Source organism: Seriola aureovittata, chromosome 7 (genome assembly GCF_021018895.1).
Source record: "Seriola aureovittata isolate HTS-2021-v1 ecotype China chromosome 7, ASM2101889v1, whole genome shotgun sequence".
NCBI classification, from domain to species: Eukaryota; Metazoa; Chordata; class Actinopteri; order Carangiformes; family Carangidae; genus Seriola; species Seriola aureovittata.
Window position 1 is genome coordinate 10259915 of NC_079370.1, and position 21518 is coordinate 10281432.

General features: G+C 42.2%; 1 protein-coding gene across 1 annotated transcript in view; it reads right to left on the reverse strand.

Moving 5' to 3' along the window:
- erfl3 (Ets2 repressor factor like 3) overlaps nt 1-21267 on the reverse strand; it is a 51382-nt gene extending 30115 nt beyond the window's left edge. The window contains exon 1 of the mRNA XM_056380223.1: nt 20604-21267. Coding sequence (XP_056236198.1) covers nt 20604-20625 — 22 coding nt within the window. The 5' untranslated portion in view covers nt 20626-21267. The remainder of the gene's footprint in view (nt 1-20603) is intronic.
- Between the last annotated feature and the right edge of the window lie 251 nt (nt 21268-21518).

Consider the following 21518-nt stretch of genomic DNA (forward strand, 5'->3'; position numbering starts at 1 on the left):
CTAAAAATAACCCCCCAGAAACGAACAGAACAAAAAAAAAAACATAAAGCATAAACGGCAATTAATCCTTTCAAGCCTGGAACACAGACTCAAATAGACCAGGTATTAGAAAAGGAAGAGCAGGGCAGGAGCGAGCGAGCGACAGATAGAGACACACAGAGAGAAAATAAGAGGAGGCTGAATCTGCCAGCAACAGGTAGTCGTGAGGAGACAGAGTTCTGCGCTACATGACAGTGTATATATGCGTGCATATAGTGTGTGTATATGAGTGTGTGTGTGCCCACTAGCCTTGGATGGGAACAAGACAACTTTTTCACCATCTCCAAAAGCAGGGGCTGCTCAAGGCAAACAAGCCTCCAGTATAAACCAACGCAGCTGTCCTGTAACAAGCTGGCAACAAGGCCTGTGTTGAACAGAGTTCCAAGAGAATAACATGCTGCACGTCAAAAGACTCAGCAAGGCCTCCCTCTCTTTGACGGCGAGCACTTGTTTTGTGATTTTTCCCTCTTCTTCCTACAATGTTATGAAATAAACAATGTTATGAAACAAAGTAAAAGACAAATGAGTCATGAACACACGTACACGGAGGCCTGCTGTCTACCATCTGAAGCCGACACATTCCACAGTGGATTAACATTTTGGATGCGTGATGGCAAGTGAGAGACAAAGCAGCGAGACACCTGATCTTCACACCAGATGTCTAACAGTTTAGAAGGAGTTGTTCTTGTTCTTTTAAAATAAGATCAACGCTGTGCTAGGTAGGCAAAAATATCATAGCACAGTGTGTTTTTGTTTCTGAAATGACATAAGTGTACTCAAGCCTTTTCTTAAGGTAAAACCTTCAGACCAGTTGGCAGAAAAACCAAAAAGTTAGCAAGAAATGAACCTTAGTCTCTGGACCAGACATCCTATTTTGATTCACAGTTTGTGTCAATACTAGGGATATGGACAATAGCTTATATTTTACATTAAATCAGTGACTTGTTTAGTCTGCAAAAAAAAAAGCTAGTGAAAAATTTTGTCTTTACACTTACACTTGTTATAACAACCCAAAGTTATTCAGTTTACATGATACATAAAAGAGAAAAACGGCAGACAATTAACTGATTATCAGAAATTGATGCACACTGATTTTCTGTTGATTAATCAATTGACACGTCATTTCAGCTCTAGTTCAAACCTTATGTGGTCCTCTGGCAAAGCACATTAACTTAGCATAATTTTCATTACTCTCTCCCTGACCTGGTGTCACACTTAAAAGGTAAAGGATTTGCCTTGTATTTCCAAGTCCCTAATTAACAATTTCATTCAATGAACAGAGAACTAATGACTTTTGTCACACTGGGCTTAATAATAGGTACATTACCCTTATATATAACTGTGAACAAGGCCTGAAACAGATTCCACCGGTTCTATTGTTCTGTCAGGATTTCTTTGTTTGATGGAACAATCTCTTAGACATTTGGAGATTTTTAAAGTGAGATCTGAGGGACATCATACGCTTAGATACAAAACGTAGTAAGCTTAGGAAACTGTGTCGCTGGTAGAGACATTTCTTTTTGAAGGCTCAGTTTGTTTCAAAGTTTAGTAGCCAGGCACTTTCAGTGTCTTGGGCATAAAGCCCATATGAAACAGAACTGTTTCTACAGTGCCTTGAGTTTTCGCACCTTTTCAGATGGCAGTTGATGTCAACTAGGTGGCAAATCTTCAAGCCATTCAGTATTCAGTGAACTTGCCATGCACAGTTTCTCTCATTTCCAGAAATAGCCTCATTATATTCAAGATACTTGCAACTGGCTCGATTGTTTATCTTATCGATAGCAACTGGACGTTGCCATACAACAGCAACTGTGCCCAAATGTGAACTGTATCCAGACATTTTAAACATTTTGTTGACCTCTCCTAACCTTCTGTGGCGGTAGACAATGCAATAATTGTATGTAGGTTTAACTTACATTTCTTTTTACTTTTTATGTTAGGCTGTGTTAGTATAGTGTATATAAGCTAAAGACATAACTTCCAGTTTCCTTACAGAACCTAATTATTTAAACAAATTCATTTATATAAAACAGTGTACATCACAATGTACGTGATAGAAATGTCTATTTATACTATACTTTACATTGTACTCTGAATTCTCTGATTGAACAGTCCTGAGGCAGTGACATATAAACTTAACACAATCACCCTTGAGTTCCTACCTAATATATGTGTACTCATTCAACAAAAACATTTATGCCCTTCAATCCTTACATCCAACTTCTTTCTATTAAATAGTTCAATTGTTCACACTGAACTGAGTAAAAACTTTTTGTATGTAACTTCCTAATTAGACCATCAACTGAGTGTTCAAGCAATCAAGAGTATAATCATGAACCATTGTTGCAGATTCTAGTTGATGTAAGGTAGGTAGGTCATCTAAGCAAACCGCTTATTACGACCCATGGTTAGATGACCTCGGCTGCAGTAATTATGACAGGAGTAAAGGAGGAAGTCAGGTATAATATACAGAGCAACAAAGTCCATGTGAGGAGGAGGCCCGGATGGATGGATGGGTTAACAAAATACAAGACTTTGACACAGGAGACAGGTGTTTGTTTCCTGTGTGACACCGATAGCCATCATTGTTTCTTCAAGCCATGACCCTTCCATAACTTTAACCGTGTTCATTATTGTAACCATGACGACGAAGGTGCGTGTTTATTATTGTAAGCACACTGAGTAGTGCCCTTGGTATGCTGGTACACTACAGGGGCACTATTTCAGGAGGCGTTCATGTCGTATCAGAAGGTAGGGACACATGAACTATATGATCTTTCAGGTTCGGGCAACCCACGTCATAGTCTAAAACATCATCCAACGTCAGTATTTTCCTTCATCATACAAACTACAGAACTGTAATCGCTTCTTTTTGTTGTACAGCATTAGTACAGCTGGAGCTCTGCATCTAAAAAATTCATTTTCACATTGGACTAAACAAAGCAGCGCATTTATTGCAACGACACATAATGTGGACCCGAGTTCAGGATGAATGAGAAGTGATGTGATCTGTTTAGACTGAAATATGTGGTACTCATCCAGTTTATTTTTGCCATTTTGTACTCAAGCCTGATATTAGCTATCCATATCTAGCTAGCTATATCTAGACAAAATTCCTGGTGGTGATGTACTAATGGACTTTAGACACAGAAAGCCCAGTCAGATGCTTTGTTAACCAATGGGATAGCTTGATACGTACTAAATGCTGCTGTCAATCAAGACCAGCTACAGGTACATCTGGCTCAAGTCTCATTTTATCATACTACTACCTGCCAATTTTACATGGAAAACACAAATTCATGGTGGGTAGGCCTCCGTAATGGAGATGTACACTGTCCCTCTGCTGCTTTTTTCAATTATGTTTTAGGCTCTATTAAATGACTATAAAAGTGAGAAAAGACCTATATTGTTTGAATGTCATTTGTTCACATCCCCACCCAAACGGCTTCAAGTGTCATACACATTAATTCTTTTAAACACATGCCTTTACTAACCTTTACCATGCCACTTAGCTATGTACAGCTTCCATTACCTAGCTATATACTCTACAATGAATGCATTCCTACAGCTACTTTTATTATTCTTTTGCTGCTTTACTCCTGGGGAGCAAAATACCACTCATTTTATTTTATATGTTACTTCATCAGGCAGGGCTACCTTTGATAAGACACAACAGGCCCACAAAAAACATATTCACACTCATCTTCAAAAACTCAAGGCTCAAATGGGAAGGCCTGTGGATGTACTATACGTGTGTATTTGTGTGTGCCTCTTGTTTTGAGTTGCGTGCTGTTGTTCAGACAATAGGTGATAGTGGAATAGGTGACTAGCCCTGGGGAATCATGTTTTTCTCACAGCTCTGCTGCTGCTAACTGTGCTGGTGATGGCTTGCATTCACAAGGTATTCACCATGAGTAGTACGGTAAAAATGTACACACGTGTACACACATACAGTTAGGCTGTGCTCTCTGAAAAACAAAGGCAGCATAACTAGACAGGTCTATCTAGACAGGTTTTCTTCAAAAAAAAGGAAAAAAAACGAAAAAAAAAACGTGCACTGACACTGCTTGTATTCAGGAAACAACATCAAAGTATCACTTGTTGACCAAGTCATTGTGCTCCCATCCAACACATAAACGCACACTCCCTTGTAGAGGATGTGATTATCAGGGGAGAGACGAACATAACTTAAGGGTGAAGCAGAGGGTTGGTGGCCTGGTATTCTAAACAGGCCCTTGGGTGCTTAGTGATCAGGGGACATTGGCACCTTACCAACCAGTGCTGTTGTCCTTAACACCTTCCTACTACTTGGGGGAAGAGCAGCTTTGGAGCACTTGATAACGTCCAGCTCTCAAGGTGCTAATAGATGGGTAATTACAAAAATTAAGGATGGGAAGTTTCAGAGCAGCATTGCATCATGATGATGGTGCAGCTAATAGGTCTGCTTTGCTGTTTACAACTTTACCAGACAGATCTGAGCAAAAGTGGGGCTGTGACAGTTTTCATGTGACAATTTTGACAAATTAAAGTGCTGGTGCTGCAACGCACAATGTAATAAAATGGCATAATAGTCAAACAAAAGGTTCAACAATGAAGCACATTGGAACAATCACCATCTTTGATAACCTCTGCTGCTCCTTAACGCATTACATTTCTTTCACACTGGTTCACACACTCGCAACAATGCCAAACATTACATAGCAGTACATGCACATTCAAAGTCTGAGGTGCCGATAGAGGTTGCCCTCAGAGGTTCCTGTGCGTCAGCAGTGTGTGTGAACAGCACCAAAAATACACACTACTTCAGTAAGTCCCATCAAGCTATTCCTTCCTCCACTTCTAGTCTATTCCTGCATCAGTCCCCCATACCAACCCCCCCAGACCCCTCCTGTTTGTGCGTTCAACCCTGTGTGCTTTCCTGCCATTCTTCTATTGCAGCTAATTTTAGTTGAAGGAAAAAGCTCTGTCCACATCTGCTAGTCATTCTTTAAGAGGTGTGTGTGTGTGTGTGTGTGTGTGTGTGTGTGTGTGTGTGTGTGTGTGTGTGTGTGTGGAGAGGGAAAGGAAACTGGGAAAAGGTCAAAGGGAGAGAGAAGAAAGAAGGAGAAAGAGTGCTGAAAAGGAAATAAAAGGAAAGGCATAAAGCAATCAGGGTAAAGACAGGGTCACTGTCACAACCAGAGCAAATGTGCATCATTACTGAAATACAGTCATTTAGACTCAGAGTGTTTTCCTCTACATTTACTTGGCAGTGGTAAACCACAAGAGCAATAAACTCACAAGTAAAGAGAATGTGAAATAAACTAAACATCATAATTCTGCTCAATTTGCCCTGAAAAGCACAGGCAAATGTACAGGCAGAGTGCTTGCTCTCTAATGATCACAAATCATCCAAATGGGAATAATTTGTAGCCTGAAACAAAAGAAAGAGGGAGGACACACAGCCTTTGGTTTTGACATGCTGGCCACAAGTGAATTTAAATCTCAAGTTAAGAAATGTGATGAACACAAAATAAATATAAGAGAATAATGTTTTTGCAGTAGGATTGAAGTCTGCAACATATTCCTTTTCTTCAGGAGTTTTAAAAGCTGCTTTAAAGTTTTACAAAATGAAACCAAAAACTTACCTTCACTTTCTGTACTTACAGAAATAAGGCGTTATTCAATTTGAATGAACTTACAGTGTACCTTTGACACATACAAAACTCATATTCCCATTGAAATTGAATATTAACTTGCCAAGAAAGCTTTGGTCTTAGCCTAGGTAACTGACTCATTTTCCCAGCAAATAAAACCTGAAAGATTGGTGTTTAGAGTGGTGAGTCATTGAAGTGGCAACAACACATACGGGCTGATTCAGTAAGTTCAACATTCATCATGTTATCTGAACACAGATTGTAAGAATATCAGTCTTATGACTGAAGAAGGCTACATGTGTCTGCTGTGAAAAGTCCCTAACAAAGACTGTCTTGACTTCTGTGGGGTGACATGATCCTCTTTCACCTCAACTGGACAGAGCCAATGTCCAGCTAGACACAGTCCAACATGTACACAGGCAAGCAAATGCACACTGCACTCACATACACGGGATCCTGGCAATCACTACTGTGCGTCACAGTGGGCTGTGAGGGGGACACAGAGGGCAGAGCATGGGGTGTTTATGTGTGTGTGTGTGTGTGTTTATCTCATCGTAAACTGGGACAAAAGACACATGCCGTGTCACCGCCTGTCACCACTTTCTCTTCTTCCCCCACTGTTCTTGCCCTTCACTCAGTTTCTCCTGTTTTCCATCAAGTCCTACTCCTGTGCCCTTGACCTCGTCTTTTGGGCCCCTTCGACTCCTCACTGGCTCTTTCTCCTCCGGTAACCCCTACCCCACTTGGTCAGCTTGTTAAGCATGTCTCCTAAAGCTGATTAGGTAGTGTTGATCAGCCTTATGCAACACTCACCTCGCACAGACGTCGCTGCCAGCCAGCCAGCCAGTCAGCCAGCCAGCCAGCCAGCATACTGTCTTGTGCTTCTGTGTGTGTGTGTGTGTGTGTGTGTGAGAGTGAGAGAGAGAGAGAGAGAGAAAGAGAGAGATTGAGGGAAATCAAAGAAAATTTTGCTTCAATGAACACGGCTCTGCATGAAGTATTTGCAGGTGCAACACACGCACACACACACACACATACACATACACAAGCCTGCATGTGCATGTATTACAATAATACTATGTCTTCTTGGGTTGGAGCCAAGTCGGTGCATGGTCTCTTTCACATGAGCACATTTGGCCACAATGGTGGAATGTGCAGATAATCATGGTCTCCCCAGGAGTATGTAAATGTGTGTGTGTGTCTCTGTATCTGTGTGTGCGTGCGTGCATGCATGCTCTTAATGCAGACTGTGTAGATAATCAGTGCTTATCCCCCAGTTACCATGGGGCTGCCAAGAGAGACCACGCACCTACAACACTGCAGCAGGGAGTGGGACACACACACCAGAAGACACACAGACACACTTGACATGACAGAATGGAGGCATAGATGATGAAAACCCATCTATACTACCACGAGCACACAAACACATACACTTTAATATTGTGTTGTTGGTGCCTGTAAACAAAGCCCTGCTCCAGATCTCATTAATGGGTGGAGTGACTGTGTTAACGAGGCAGTGCACACAGGCGGGTTAGAAAGGTCGACTCGCCCAGCTCCTATTCTCTGCTCTCCTGGTTTGCTCTCGCGCTCTGCCTCGTGGGAAAGATTAGAATCCTCAGCTGGAGCAAATAAAGCTGGACGTTATGCAAGAGCCCGGGAGAGGGAGGAAGAGAGAGAGAAAGGCTGATGATGATGTAACTTGAGAGAAGAGCAAAATACAGAAATGAAGCAAGAGAGAAAAAGATAAAGAGGCAGAGCTACAGAGGTGTGTGACAGGAGGCCTTGAGGCATCTTACCTTACAAGATGACCAGGCTCCATCGCAGCCTGCTGTATGTACTATATGGTGCCAGCCACCCATCTAAACAATGGTAGCCAATCCGCTCTACTGGGCAATGAGCTCAGCAGTAAACACACAGCTGCTCTGCACTGGCAGAGACCAGTCCTCAGTTTTTCACATCCTTTCCCCAGCCACACACAAACCAGACTACATAATCTAATGTCAATCATAGTGTTGTACTTGGTTTCATTACGGACTCCCTGAGTGGGAGTGGGGCTGTGTTCCTGATTCAACCAACAATGTGGCTCAGACTGGCCTGCCAGACCCAGAAAGGCAGGCAGGGAAATAAATACAATACAAATTGCTTCAAAAGAGCACAATCTCAATGCTTAAAATGCACAATGGAATGTAAATGATTAATGTTTAATAGAGTTCTGCATATGTAAGGCAGTAGATACAATATCGTCATTGTGACTTATAAGGGCCGGTTTATGTGCTGTCAGATTTCAAAGTGAAACGGCGGCTATAGAAAGGGGGAGAAGCAATATTGTTTAAAAACAGAGAGAACGAACTACATTTCCAAACAGTCTGTCCAGGTAGACATTCATAGCATTGCACTCGGTTGTTCGTGTCAAAAGTGTCACTAATAGTTGTGTAAGAAATGAAAAAAGAGCAAAGAGAAGTTCAGTCAGTGGCTCTGATCTCACATGAGCACAGAATGCCATTGTCATTCATGACCTTTAGTGGTGTGAATGTTGCATTGTCAGCTTTGGAAATTTAAAGAAATGGTTGGACACACACCCAATGAGAGTAGGACAAAGGGCCTGGGCTGAAAGTTACATGCCCACACAAAACTACTGATCATCCCCCAAGAAATATCCTACTACCTTCACAAAATGGGATATGAACATTTACTTAATTCAGCAGCACATGGTTCAGGGCTACACAGAACTGTCCACCATGTAAACCATGTAACAAAAATAACAGATGTCAGGACAAACAAAGAGAAGAGGAAAAGAAGGAAGTAATTGAAAAAAGAGAGAAATGTATGGGCCATGGGGAAGGAAGTAAGTTCACAGAGATAAAAGACTGACTGGCAGAGAAAGAGAGAGAGAGCGATGAACTTTCTCCCCTCCATCAGTATACTGCTTGGATGGTTTTATGTAAGAGCTGAGTGTAAACACACCGATTACCTCCGCTCGGTGGAACTCATAACATGAGGCGCTACCTCACTGTTTGTGTGTGTATGTGTATGTGTATGAGTGGGAAAGTGGGTACATGTGTGTGAACATACAATGGCGATACCTCTCAGTTACATTTCACACACAAAGGCACAAACACACATTATAAAGACAGAATTCAGAAAAACAATTGTCCCATACATGGATTCAAAAGGGCTCAGATCATCCATCCAAGGTGTAAGGTAGCGCGGGTGTTCCCCATGAAATCATAGCTACACTATCTTACAGTTACACCTCCACAATAACAATCTGATGACACACATCCACACACATCTATATACAAGAGATCAGACATACATCAGTGTGCTCACATTCTTGTTAATGCAGCATAATTAGATTCAGGAAATACATCAATTACTGCAAATTAAAATCTTAATTGTATTATCTTCTGAATCTCTGAAATCACTGTAACATGTAACTGATGTCTGTTTGTGTTTTAATGCGGTGTACAAAGCAGAAACACGTAACGCATAAGTAAATGTAATTAAAGTTGAAACAAATAGTCAATAAACAGAAAATTAAATCACCAACTATTTTAAAAATTCATTAATGGTTTTAGTCAATTTTTTTTGAGAAATAGTGAAAATTTCTCCACAATCTCAGGTTCCACCTTCTCAAAAGATAGGATTTGCTGCTTATCTTTGTCATGTACAATAGTAAACCGAATGTTGTTGGGCTTTGGAGATTTGAAGATCTTGGATTTAATAAATCTTTTTCACATTTCATACACCAAAAGATTAGTCAAAAAATAATCAGCAGATTGATCAATGAAAAAAATAATCGTTACTTGCAGCCCTAAATGACATGATTTGTTTCTATACATAAACAGAGCTGTGGATAGCAGTTGTGAAAAATCTTATGGATAATCTTCATCTATATGAATATGAAACAATGTCCCTGTATTTTCCTGTCCCTTATTTTGTGGTACTACTTCTGCTGGGCCATTAGATAAATCATAATCTGCTTGTTGCATACCATGTAAATACATAAACAAACTATTATCTTGAATCTGGTTATACACAGTAACCAGGTTTGTGTTTGTGTGTGTAAAAGAGTTTAAGGGTTGTACTTGGGTTGTGACAGAGGGGCAGACACTTGAAGAATCAGTGATGGGGGAATCGGATAGTTTGCTTTGCCAATTTTAAGTTGAAACATTTGCCTACTCGAGCATCCAAGGTGTCAGGCATGATGCAAAACCAAGTAAAAAAAAAAAAAAACAACCTAAAATAAACATCAACAGGCACACCAGAAATGCCTGCATGAGGCTTCATTCATTCAGAGAAAACATTCCTGCTATTCTGGTTGTAATTTTGGAGTCCAACCAAAATCTAGTAATCGCAGGTTATATGCATAATCGAGGCAAAATTTTGTGACTGACTGCCCAACCCTAAATTATACAGAGAAACAAGGTTACACATTCACAGTGTTGACATGAATGAGTCACACTCACACACACACACGCATGCACCGATCCCACAATCCCACACACACACACACACACACACACACACACACCTCTGTACTCTGCCTCCTCTCACAACTAACCTAAGGGAGAAAGTGTACCTTTGCACAGAACCCGGCTAATACTTGGACCAGACGAACACAATAACCCTACTAACACAACACCCACTCACACACAGTGAGGATACTAGCTGGGGGCCATGCTGTGTGCGAGAGTGTGTGTGTGTGTGTGTGTGTGTGTGTGTGTGTGTGTGTGTGTGTGTGTGAGAGAGAGATGTTATATGCACATGTGTGAGAGACTACAAAGACCTTAGTGTGTGTTAATGTGCATATGGGCAAAAGCAATTCACTAAAATAATGGCTACAGCACTCCTAATTTATTTTGTGCATTCATTCTGTAGCCTGTAGTTGAGAATGTAATATTTTGATTGACATCTCCTGGCAAAAGATGTTGCATTTACGACTTGTTTCCAAGGTAACATGTATACAAAGTATTGTTATTTACCACAGATCCACATGCTGGCAGTTAAAAACCAGACACGCCATGTTACGGAAAATATGCTGATAAAATCTGTTTGAGTACATCCACAATTCATCACTCCTTAGTTTCTCAGTCACGATTTATGTTGCCATCTCTTTAAATAGAGTGTTTTTAGTTGCCATAGAGCACTGTTATTGATGTGACTTGCCCTGTACCTGTTAAAATCACAACACCATCATCTCAATTTGATTTTAATTAGTGACGTGAGTTTGGGTTTAAAAGCCCTCCCGTCCCTCTTAATAAACTCTTATCTGGCTGAAAAACCAAGCACCTTTTGTCCACTTTCTCTTCTTCCATCATGCTTTCTGGTTCTCCCTATTTAGTACATCATCTTTCCCTCCTTTCCTCATGCTTTTGTAAATCCCTCTGCTGCTCTTGATCCACTCTTCCCTACTTTCCTTTTCCCTCTCACCCTGTGACTGGTCAGGGGATCTAGCTCACTGTTCTCTTCATCAAAAGCTTAAATCCCCTAAAACAACAATAACTGTGTGTGTGTGTGTGTGTGTGTGTGTGTGTGTGTTTAGTAGGCCTATATATGTGTGCGCCCACCCGCATGCAACTGCTTGGTTGTTACGTAATTTCACTGGGCCACATCAGATGCTAAAAATGGACATGGATAAAACTATTGTGACCGAGGGCAGGGCTACTGTACAGAAGCACTGGGGCACACACACATCACACATATACATACAGACAGCGGGGGCTGGGCAAGCTGCTTAACCTTGATGTCATGGACCAGGGGTGCAAATTGAAGCTTTTTCCTTCACTGATCGCCAGTCATGTGTCCAATAACGGGTAATCATCAAAGGCAAAAAATGCAAATTTTTCCTTAGTTAAAACTTTTTTTTTTACAGCACAACCCAAGTAAATTATGTATTTGACTCAGAAAATTGCAAGTAAATTATCATATGATAAATTGAATACACAATATTGAATAATTGAAGTAATCCCTCAAGATCACTGCTCATGCTCCCATTCCCCCTGTGGTTATTCCACAAATGGCCAAACAAAATTCAAACGATTAAACATAATAAATTCTGCAAAACATAAGAGAAAGAAGAAAATTAGATGAGATTAAACATGCAGGGCACTTAAAACAAACCCAAACTCATTTTGTATCAAGAAAGGTACTGCAGCCTAAAATGTGTAGCTGGTTTTAATTTAAGAGTTGAGTCTGCACACTGTGTAACTCCACATTAATCACGATTTGATGGAGCAGTTTTGTAAGGGACGATGTTGCAATGGAGGATTAGTAAAAGTGGAAGCAACGACAGTAAACTGTTTAGATACAGAGGTGCAGACTACAGGTGCTTACCCAAACCACCGTCACTGTCTTTGAGTACATACAACGCTAACACATGAAACATTTACTCAAACCTCAGCAAATGACCACTGCCACACAATTTCAAAAATACTAGAGGATGTGCTCAGGTCAAAGCACTAAAAGAGTGGATAGTGGTACACCATGAGACAGGCTGGCACATTAGCTTTTGGACAAACTCCCTGAGATGAGCCGGTTTCCAACTCTGTGTGTGTGTGTGTGTGTGTGTGTGTGTGTGTGTGGATGATATGCTATATGATGTGGAGCACTGATGGCCAGCTTTGTCATTAAAGTTTAATCACTCTGCTTTCCTATAAATACCTTTCCAACGATCCAATGCATTATTCAGTATCTCTCAGGCCAGCACACACACAGATACACAAGGAGAGAAACAGACACACACAGACACACACCTGGAGAGCCAAGAAAATGCCAGTGACCTGGAGGAAGGAAGTCTTAAGAGCATTTAAAAGGACGATGGCCAGGGGGAAAATAATCAGATGTTTGTCCTGCTGTGAATGCAATTCACTGCACTTATTTCTGCCCATGACCACACATCTTGGAAGAAGCCCATGGCTCTGTGTGGTTGTGTACATATGAACATATGTTCAAATGCACTGCATCAGTGCTACATGCACTGCCAGCTTGCACTTGATACTAGCATGTCGTCTGGTCTGACTTTCAGCGCATATTTTTAGAGTTCTCAGGACTACTTGGACAAATTAACACCAGCCACTGCCTATTGCTGATACATTTAGACAATGCCAGACTAATTTCTATACAATTTGAGCCATTTTAACAGACAACCGTTCTGTATCTGGTCATCGAGTCACGTTGGCTGGTAAATCAGGGTGTCCAATGAAAAAGAGACAGGGTCGGGTGACATGAAGCACGAGAGAGCAGGAAAGCAGAGGAGGAGGCTAATGGAAGAGGAGCTGCCACTGGGGTATTAGTCCATGGATTGGTGACACAGAAATGATAGTGAGAGGGAGGAGAGGATGGTGGGATGGGAGGGTCAATCGATGCTTAAAAAGGTTTCACTCTCCTACAGGGACATGTGCATGTGTGTGTGCACAAACACACAACAGTCTATTCCAAATGAAAACACCTCTCTCCACCACACACACACGCACGCACGCACGCACGCACGCACACACACACACACACATATATACTTCATATGATGGCTTCATCTGGCTCAGAGTTCAGAAATCTACAGAGCAGCTTTCAGCCAACAGGCCTGCGACTCAAACAAGAGGTAGATTAGCAATTGCTAATTAAGGCTGAGACAGTCAGTGGGTTTGTGTTTCTAAATCTCAAGTATAAAAGACAGTGCTTACGTATGGGGTTGCGCAGAAGGCTGAAATTAGATCAAGCAGTCACAGCTGATAAAAAGCAGAGGATGTCCTCTTTCAGCTTATCTCTTTCCCTCACACACAACCGCAGCCTGTTACTGCTAGCCCTACTGAACAGGGTGCCATTTGGCTAACATTTATGTGGCATCTGTATGTACACACACCTGCAAACAGTCCAGCTGCTCAGATGAAAAAGAACTGCCTTTCTAGCCATTAACTAAAATTCAAAGTGAAAGTTTACCACACCAGATTCAACCTTTTTATTAAAACCAGTTTGGAACAGTTTGTTCACACGAAGACACACATTTTACCGCTGACATGGCATTCCCACCCAAAGCCCTGCCTTTCAAAGGCACATAACTTTCTCACTCACATACATGGGCTGTGATGAGTTGGCTCAAAGTTCAAAATGTGCTCTGACGTACAAAAGAGAACAAGTCTGAACATGGAGGGAGAGAGAGAGAGAGTGAAACAAGGTAAAGACAGCGAGAGAGCTGTAAAATTGAAAGGCAGACAGGCAGAGGAAGAGAAAAGACTGGTTGAAAAGAAAACTGCAAACGTGATCTTGCATTCCTTACATGGGATGGAGGGAAGGAGGGGGGCGGGAGGTGAGGAAAAAAGAGAGAGGGGTGTGGGGGAGGAGGGTGACAAGAGAGAAAGTTTAACTTGGCGCCAGACAGCATTTCAATACCCGACAGCCAACCACATAGACAAGCACACAAAATATCGACACAATGCAAGTGGCACAGAAGTCCTTTTGGTGACTTCCCATCGTCTGAAATTAGATTAGATATTTGCCCTCCACCCCAGCTCCCTGGGTCCAGCACAGAGGCAGATTCCCAGATAAAAATAGCCAGAGGAACTATTCAAACACTGCTGCCTTTCTGCAGGGAGTGTCTGCTGACTGCACTGGACTTAAGGGGTTAGAGAGGGGTTAGGAGCTCCACTCACCACCTCCCTGAATCAAAGGGCCTGGGACAGTAGGACAGGCCAATCCTCACACTTACACACTTATAGAGCTAGTCTGCTGTTGAAGTTTCTAAACAAAACACTGAAAATTTCTTAATTCTCTTACAAAAACAAGAGCTACAGCAGACACGTAAGTAAGTCAAAAGAAAAAGCATGTTTCAAATTCGATATTAGCCAAAATGCTTTAAATAAAGACACTCAATTTACACATAAGACTTACAGAATTCATAGAGGCCATATGAAATAATTGTGTTTTTTAAAGCTATTAGTTGATTTCTGTTTACAGTACATAGAAGATCCATTCTTATTGTTTGAACCTTGTCTGTTATATACATTAGCAACCACGCCGTGTGCTGAGTCCTGAGTTTGACCAGTATTATTGAGGTTAATCTAAGAAGATTAGAAGTATACATTACAACACCACTCGGGCCGAGCCCTTCCATTGGCAAAAACAGTCACCATTGGGTACAGTGGCATCTGAGGATTACAGGAAACTGCGGTGTGTGTGTTTGTGTGTGTGTGTGTGTGTGTGTGTGTGTGTGTGTGTGTGTGTGTGTGTGTGTGTGTATGTGTGTGTATGTGTGTACGTGCAACAAGCCAAGCCAGGTGTTTGTGATGTGGTTATAGGTGGTGCAGGGGCCCACTTTTAGCAAAAGAGATGAAGGAGGAGTTAGCTTCATGACTGACTGCCTGAGTGACTAGATGCTGTCATGGTCTTGACAGCTTACACGCTGATTATACTCCAACCAGCAGAGAGGTGACACTCCAGGCTCTAACCTAAAGGACAGGTCATTGTGTTGTGAGGATCCAAAATAAAACCTCTCATCTGGAAGGATCAGAGGTATAGAGTTACCTGATCTTCACATGTGTGTGTGTGGCAAGTGCGCGTGCATGTCATTAGACTGAGATCAGTTTCAGTGGCGCCCTTGTCACCAAGAAGCTTTTATACATACACCCACAAGCAACGTACACACTTTGTTCACAAGTACGGTAATACCTTTACACAGCTGCCCACCCAGAAAAACCCTGTCTCCTACATATACTCACTTGATATTCTTTTACAATAACATGCCATTCTGCGCCTCACTCTGAGTCACCTCTACAACAATGTAGCTCTGTAAACTCCCCATATTACATTACAATACACATGCATGCGCAAACACAAACAGCTGCTGAACAGTGCAGGTCAATCCATGCACACCAACACACCCCACTGCATTCTCAACATGAATTTTGATACCCATTTGAAAAGAGACTCTCGGTGTGTGCGCATGGTTGAATGTGTGTGCGTTTTGAAGCTGCTACCTTTAATTAAAAATGCTACTTCTCTGTTGAAATAATAGACATTATTTTGATAGCATTGTTTCACACATTTCATTTATATTATCCTTAGAACATATTAAAATGTCTATATGAATGCATGCATGCTTTTGCAAGTCACTGACTGAGTGTGTTCAGAAAAGGCTTGCAGAGATAGTAACTGTTGTGTTTTCCCCTCATGTGTAATGCAACACAGCCGGCAACTATTAACCTTCTAAGCAGGAATGTGGGAGGTCCAAGAATTCCAATAAAAAGCAGCAGTGTGTGTGAGTCTGTGTTCTCTGTATATGTACTCACAACTACGTTCCTCAAAAGTGTTACAGTTATCCATCAACAGTCCGTCCCATCCATGCACGCAGACCCACCCTGACCATTAGCATCCCTGACTAATAACCAATAAAGTCAATATGGGGTCATGCTGTGACTACAACCAATAGCGTTGCAGTAAAACTAGGCTCAACTCACAACACAGACCTACACACATGGCCTGAGGACACATTTAGCTCTGCTGCTGTATTATCAGCGTAAAAAGTGAATTTTAAATGGAACCCTTTAGTGTGTAACCTCACAGCCATGCAGCTGATCAAACAGGTCTGAGAGGCCGATAATCTACAGGACTCACTGGTCAGATGTAAGGTTAATGTGTGGGACTCTGGAGGGGGAAATGGGCCAAGAGCAGCGCAGGACAGTGGTCAGAAGCGCCCTGACCATCAAGGGTAGCACTGCCTTGTTGGCAGTGGTCTCCCTGATCTCCCTGGTCAAGGGCGGCACAGGACTAATGGTGGGGAGGTCTATTAGTGTCGACTGGCTGAGCACATTGTTCCCTTTGGTCACATTCCTGGCTAAATACAGACATTTCCACAACTGAGGGCCCCCTCTACCAGAAGTCATTTGTCAACTTAGCATCACAGACGACCATATCAAAACTTTTCTGAAGAGCTGTGGTGACAAGGAAATATGGCCCATGCCACTGCTGCATTAGAAATGCTCATTCTGTCAATCTTTATTGTGTTGAGCACAAAATGTAACATTTTCCGTAACTTTAAAATTAAATTGAAATAACTGGTTGCTAACATATATCCTGATAAATATCCTAACAATTATTATTAAGATGCAAAAGTCAAGCATGAAATTTTGCCAGTAAACTGAGTAGCTTTAGCACAGAATTTGCCTGCTTTTTCAGGTGGAAGATAACCAGTTTTGTTATGGAAAATCATCTGTTTCAGGCTTTAAGCATGTTGGCTGAGCCTGATCACAGCAGGGAACTGTCCCATAAACCCAGCTGTAAAACTGTATTGGGATAATGGGAGGTAGTGGTTTTGCTGTGGTCAGCACTGAGAGGGAGTTTTCACAGATAAGGCTAATCGCTGCTCTTATCATCACAGCGGTTGTGTGTTGAGATTGAAAAGCATATGCTTGCAATCGCATACATAAACCCACACAGGGAAAAGGTGAAATGTTCCCTTTCAATTCCTTGCTCACAAGCTACCCTTTTGTCTCCTGCCCAGTCACATCATAAAGCAGGATTGTGTGTGTGTGTGTGTGTGTGTGTGTGTGTGTGTGTGTGTGTGTGGAAAATAAATGGTAAAACAGCTCCATAGCATGTCAATCACTCTGGGGAAACAGCAAATAGCACAAAGAAAGTTGAGTGACTGATGAAAAATAGACTGGGATGCCCACATTTACCTTGCTTTTTCTTTCACACTCACAATCTATCTCTCTCTCTCTCACACACACACACATAGAACTGCAGTCTCTTCATTTGTCAAAAGCGCCACCAAACTATGAGCTACTCCGCACCATTATGAGTACAATGAGAGGTCCCTGGCCCCACAAGTCCACACACAATCAGCCCCAGGGCCAGCCCCACTCCCACCATTGTCCAACAATCCACACACACACACATACAATGGCCACTCCAGAGCCAGGGGTCCCACTATGCAATTCCATCACACAAAGACACACACCAGTCCTTATCCCGTCAGAGAGAGAAAAAGAAAGACAGAGGTGGTGGAAGAAAAATTGTAACCCTTGGGGAGGGATGGAGGAAAACGGGTAAAACACAAAAGCAAGAGTGCAGAGTGTGTGTGGCGGGGGTATGGGAGAGACATACAGTAGTGTAGTTATTAATGTATGTGTATGTCCACACACACATTAATCACCATAGCTCAATCAATCATTCGCACAACCTTTGAGGGACACACAAAGTTGGATATATGACTGTAAGTGCAGACCAGACATTACAGACCACCAATTCCCTGTCTGCTGACTAAGGCAACCTGTAGAATAGTTTGCCTCCAACAAATCCCCCGGACTCATCAAACACTAACAAAGACGTAGTAAACAACAGTGATTGGATATAAACAGAAATTAAATCGGATACTTTACAACACCGCAAAACCAACACTGATCTGTCAGCAACAACAGACGCAGCTATAACCCCGCCATTTCCTGCTTCATTGCATCAGTTCTCTATCTCAGCAGAAATCATATCATCTATTAGGGCTAATGAAGTGACTGTGGAAAACAGGAGTGCAAAGGAAGCGTCCGGTGTTGGAGAGAAAGGGGGTAAGCTCGTAGAGGCAGCATCTTACCGTATGGGATATAATCCTACACCACCAAACATCCTGGGAGGGGATGATTACATTTTTTATCCTAGACATATCCCAGGGAAGTATGTTCACTCTAAATGATGGGAGCTACATAGGTTAAGGGTTAAAACCTGTGTTTTGATTGCAAATGCAGCAACAGCAGGAGATCAGACAGATGAGGACAACAACACGGATTAACCAGTTCAATAATTCAACTATTCAAAGGTGCTGTTATATGATCAGATTTGTTGTTGGATAATGTTTACCAACTACTGCTGAAAGGATTAATCAATTAGTGAATCAACAGAGAATTCATCAAATTAAAATTTGATCGCTGATAAATAACTTGATGATTTATAGCCATACAGAGCTAAGACTCTTGCTTTTCTATGTTGTAAATAATGAGAGCTGACATGATTAGTTAGTTATCTTGATAATTAATTAAGCTTTCAAGCAAAAAATATTAGTGTTGAAGATTTTCCCTTTTCTGCATCTTACATTAGTATAAAGTGAATATCTTTGGATTTTGAACTATTACATTTGGGGTCAAGGAACACAGTTAAATGTTTAAATGTAAATAAGATTGGTCAGATGGCAGCACATACTTTAAAGTAAAGTAGGTAATGTTCTTCACCTTCACTGAACAGATAACAAACACAACCAACCTGCTATGTAAACACAAACACACACCAACTGCATACATCAAACCCATAACCTAAGTGCAATCAATTTTTAGTACCTTCCCAGAAGTGCTTAAGCTATCTGCTGCCCCACGAACACTGAGTTCAATGTAATAAAAGGGCTACTTGTGGTGGGATGTGGTGTGATGTCATGGCAGCTTCCTCGGGGCTGCTGCAGAGAGTGGGTGTGTGTGTGCAGGAATGTGGAGGGCTGAGGGGCTGAGGCTGGGTGCAGCGGGAGTCAGGAGGGGACAGGGTGGGGGAAGGGAGGGGAACATCCCAAGTGGAAAAGTTTGTCCCACACAGTTTGTCAGTCACACAGTTGGCCCCATGCCAAATGCTTACCAGTAACTACTTAGAAAGTCATCACATTGTTCCCGCAGGAAACACAACTTAACATTAAATATGTATATTTGTTTTACACAGTGCCCATGAACAATAAATGATTCAACTTTCAGATGTTATCCACTAGTTTCCATGTTCTTAAATTTAGTTCTAGTGTTGCAACTAACAATTATTGTCATTATTAATCTGATGGGTTTTTTTCTTTTGAATAATCACAGAATTGATTAGTCTAAGACCCAGCAAAAAACCTTTACTGTGCTGAAGGTGACATCTTAAAACCTCTTATTTTGTTCAGCCACAAGTCAAAATCAAACCCCAAAGAACCAATATATTCAGTTTACAATGATACATTACAGATAATATCTCGCTTTAAGAGGATGAATTCTGCAAATAGTTGGCATTTACTCACTATTTTTGCTTGAAAACTGACTGAAATTGCTGTATCAGCTCCAATCTGATCAGTTATATCAACTGAAACAAATCAAGCAGATGTACTTTTGTGACTTAAAGAAGTTGCCATGTCAGGCAGATAGTTCATCACTAACACTCAGAAATATTAAACTGCATAGCTGGCACAAATGGTAGTTCTTACACTTCCTCCTTTCTAAAGAAAAATTGCCGTGGCTTTAACAGAGAAGAGCAAGAACAAACTTATGCAAGCATTTCAGGAATTAGACAAACACACACACACACACGCACGCACACTCCTCAGCTGACTACTGGAAACCCCCCCCCTGCTCTCACTTCAGCATGCTAGCAGGCCAAGTACCTGACAAACGTATGCTCAATTACTAGGTTAATATCAGATTGCTCCGTGTATACCTGGCTAGATCCAATCACCTCAACCCCACCACCACCAGGAGGAGAAGTCTTCAAATGACTTATCAACACGTCCACATCTCTCTCTCTCACTCACTCAGACAGTACAAATGCACACATACAGTGCTTCTAGGATTTTCAGTCAGTTCTCTGAAAGGTGTTGGATGGTGAAATTAGGTTGTCAGGGTGACAGAGGATGTCGTTGTAACAACTGTACAGTAGTTTAACCACTTCCTCTTGAACCGGAGTACTGTACTAAACCTGCACCAGATTTTAGTATCTTATCTTGCTTAACACTGGACTATTGCACTGATCCTGAGAACAACTAAAAATCAACAGAATTTCATCTAGTTTATTGGCTGAAAGCGGTTGCTGATCATTATCTGGCTTTGTTAATTAATCAGCAATGTAGACACCGTTAGCTTTGGCGACAACAACCACGGCAGGTAAACAAGAAAGACAATGGTGGATAACAAATTCACAGCATGATTCATGCAGACTTACCAGTATCTCCGGGTGTTTTCATTCTTTCGGCTTTAGCTGCTTGGCAAGACAGCAAGTGGCTAAAGTTCACCAAACTGGGTGAATTCCACAAAGTTGCTTGTGGAAATAAAAGTCAGTCTCTCGGCCTCTTCTTTCGCTTCTAGTTCCCAATCTGGAAAACTAGGTGAAGACACACGGCAAACTTTTGTAGCTACTGCTTCAGCAGCTCTCTCTTGTCGAGCCGCCGCGCTCTCTCGTTCCGTTTCACCCACAGCTCTCCGCCAATCGACCAAACCGACCGAAGGGCTTGCTTTCCACCGAGCTGAGCGGTCAAGAACTCGCTGCCTGTTCCTCGGCTCTCGTCCCGTAACTAGCAGCGTTGAAATCTAGTCAAGTTGCGGCGGAAAAACGGCCAACCGTCCCGAGTCGAGCCAGCCGAAAAGCCTTTCTCTGTCCTCTAACAAGTTCTTTAGCTAACTGTCCGGTAGCTGTTTACTCCGTCTCAACCACATCTTCGCCGCTGTTTGACATCTCCCCGCCGCAAAGCTTCGTTACTTCTTTGACAGAAATTAACGTTGGAGAGGAACCTCTCTTTCTTTACAGACTTTTTTAGTCCTCCACTCACTCTCACACCACTCTGTGTTACTCTCTCCTCCCCCCGTGCCTCTCTCAGTCCTCAGGGTGTCGTGTTTCGTTCGCTCTCTTCTGAGCGAGGCCCGCCCACACTGACGGTAGAGAAGGAGGGGCGGGGGAGAGAGAGGGGGGGGGGGGTAACGTGGCGAGTCACGCCCACTCACCACGAGCCGGGGCCTGGGCTGGCTTCACTGCAGCACGCGGCGTTGCCCTGGAGACCGCCACAGCGGGCTGCCGTGGTGACATCACATCCGAGTCCCACGATTCGAGAGAGGCGCGAGAGCGGCTCGGCTGACGGTGAGC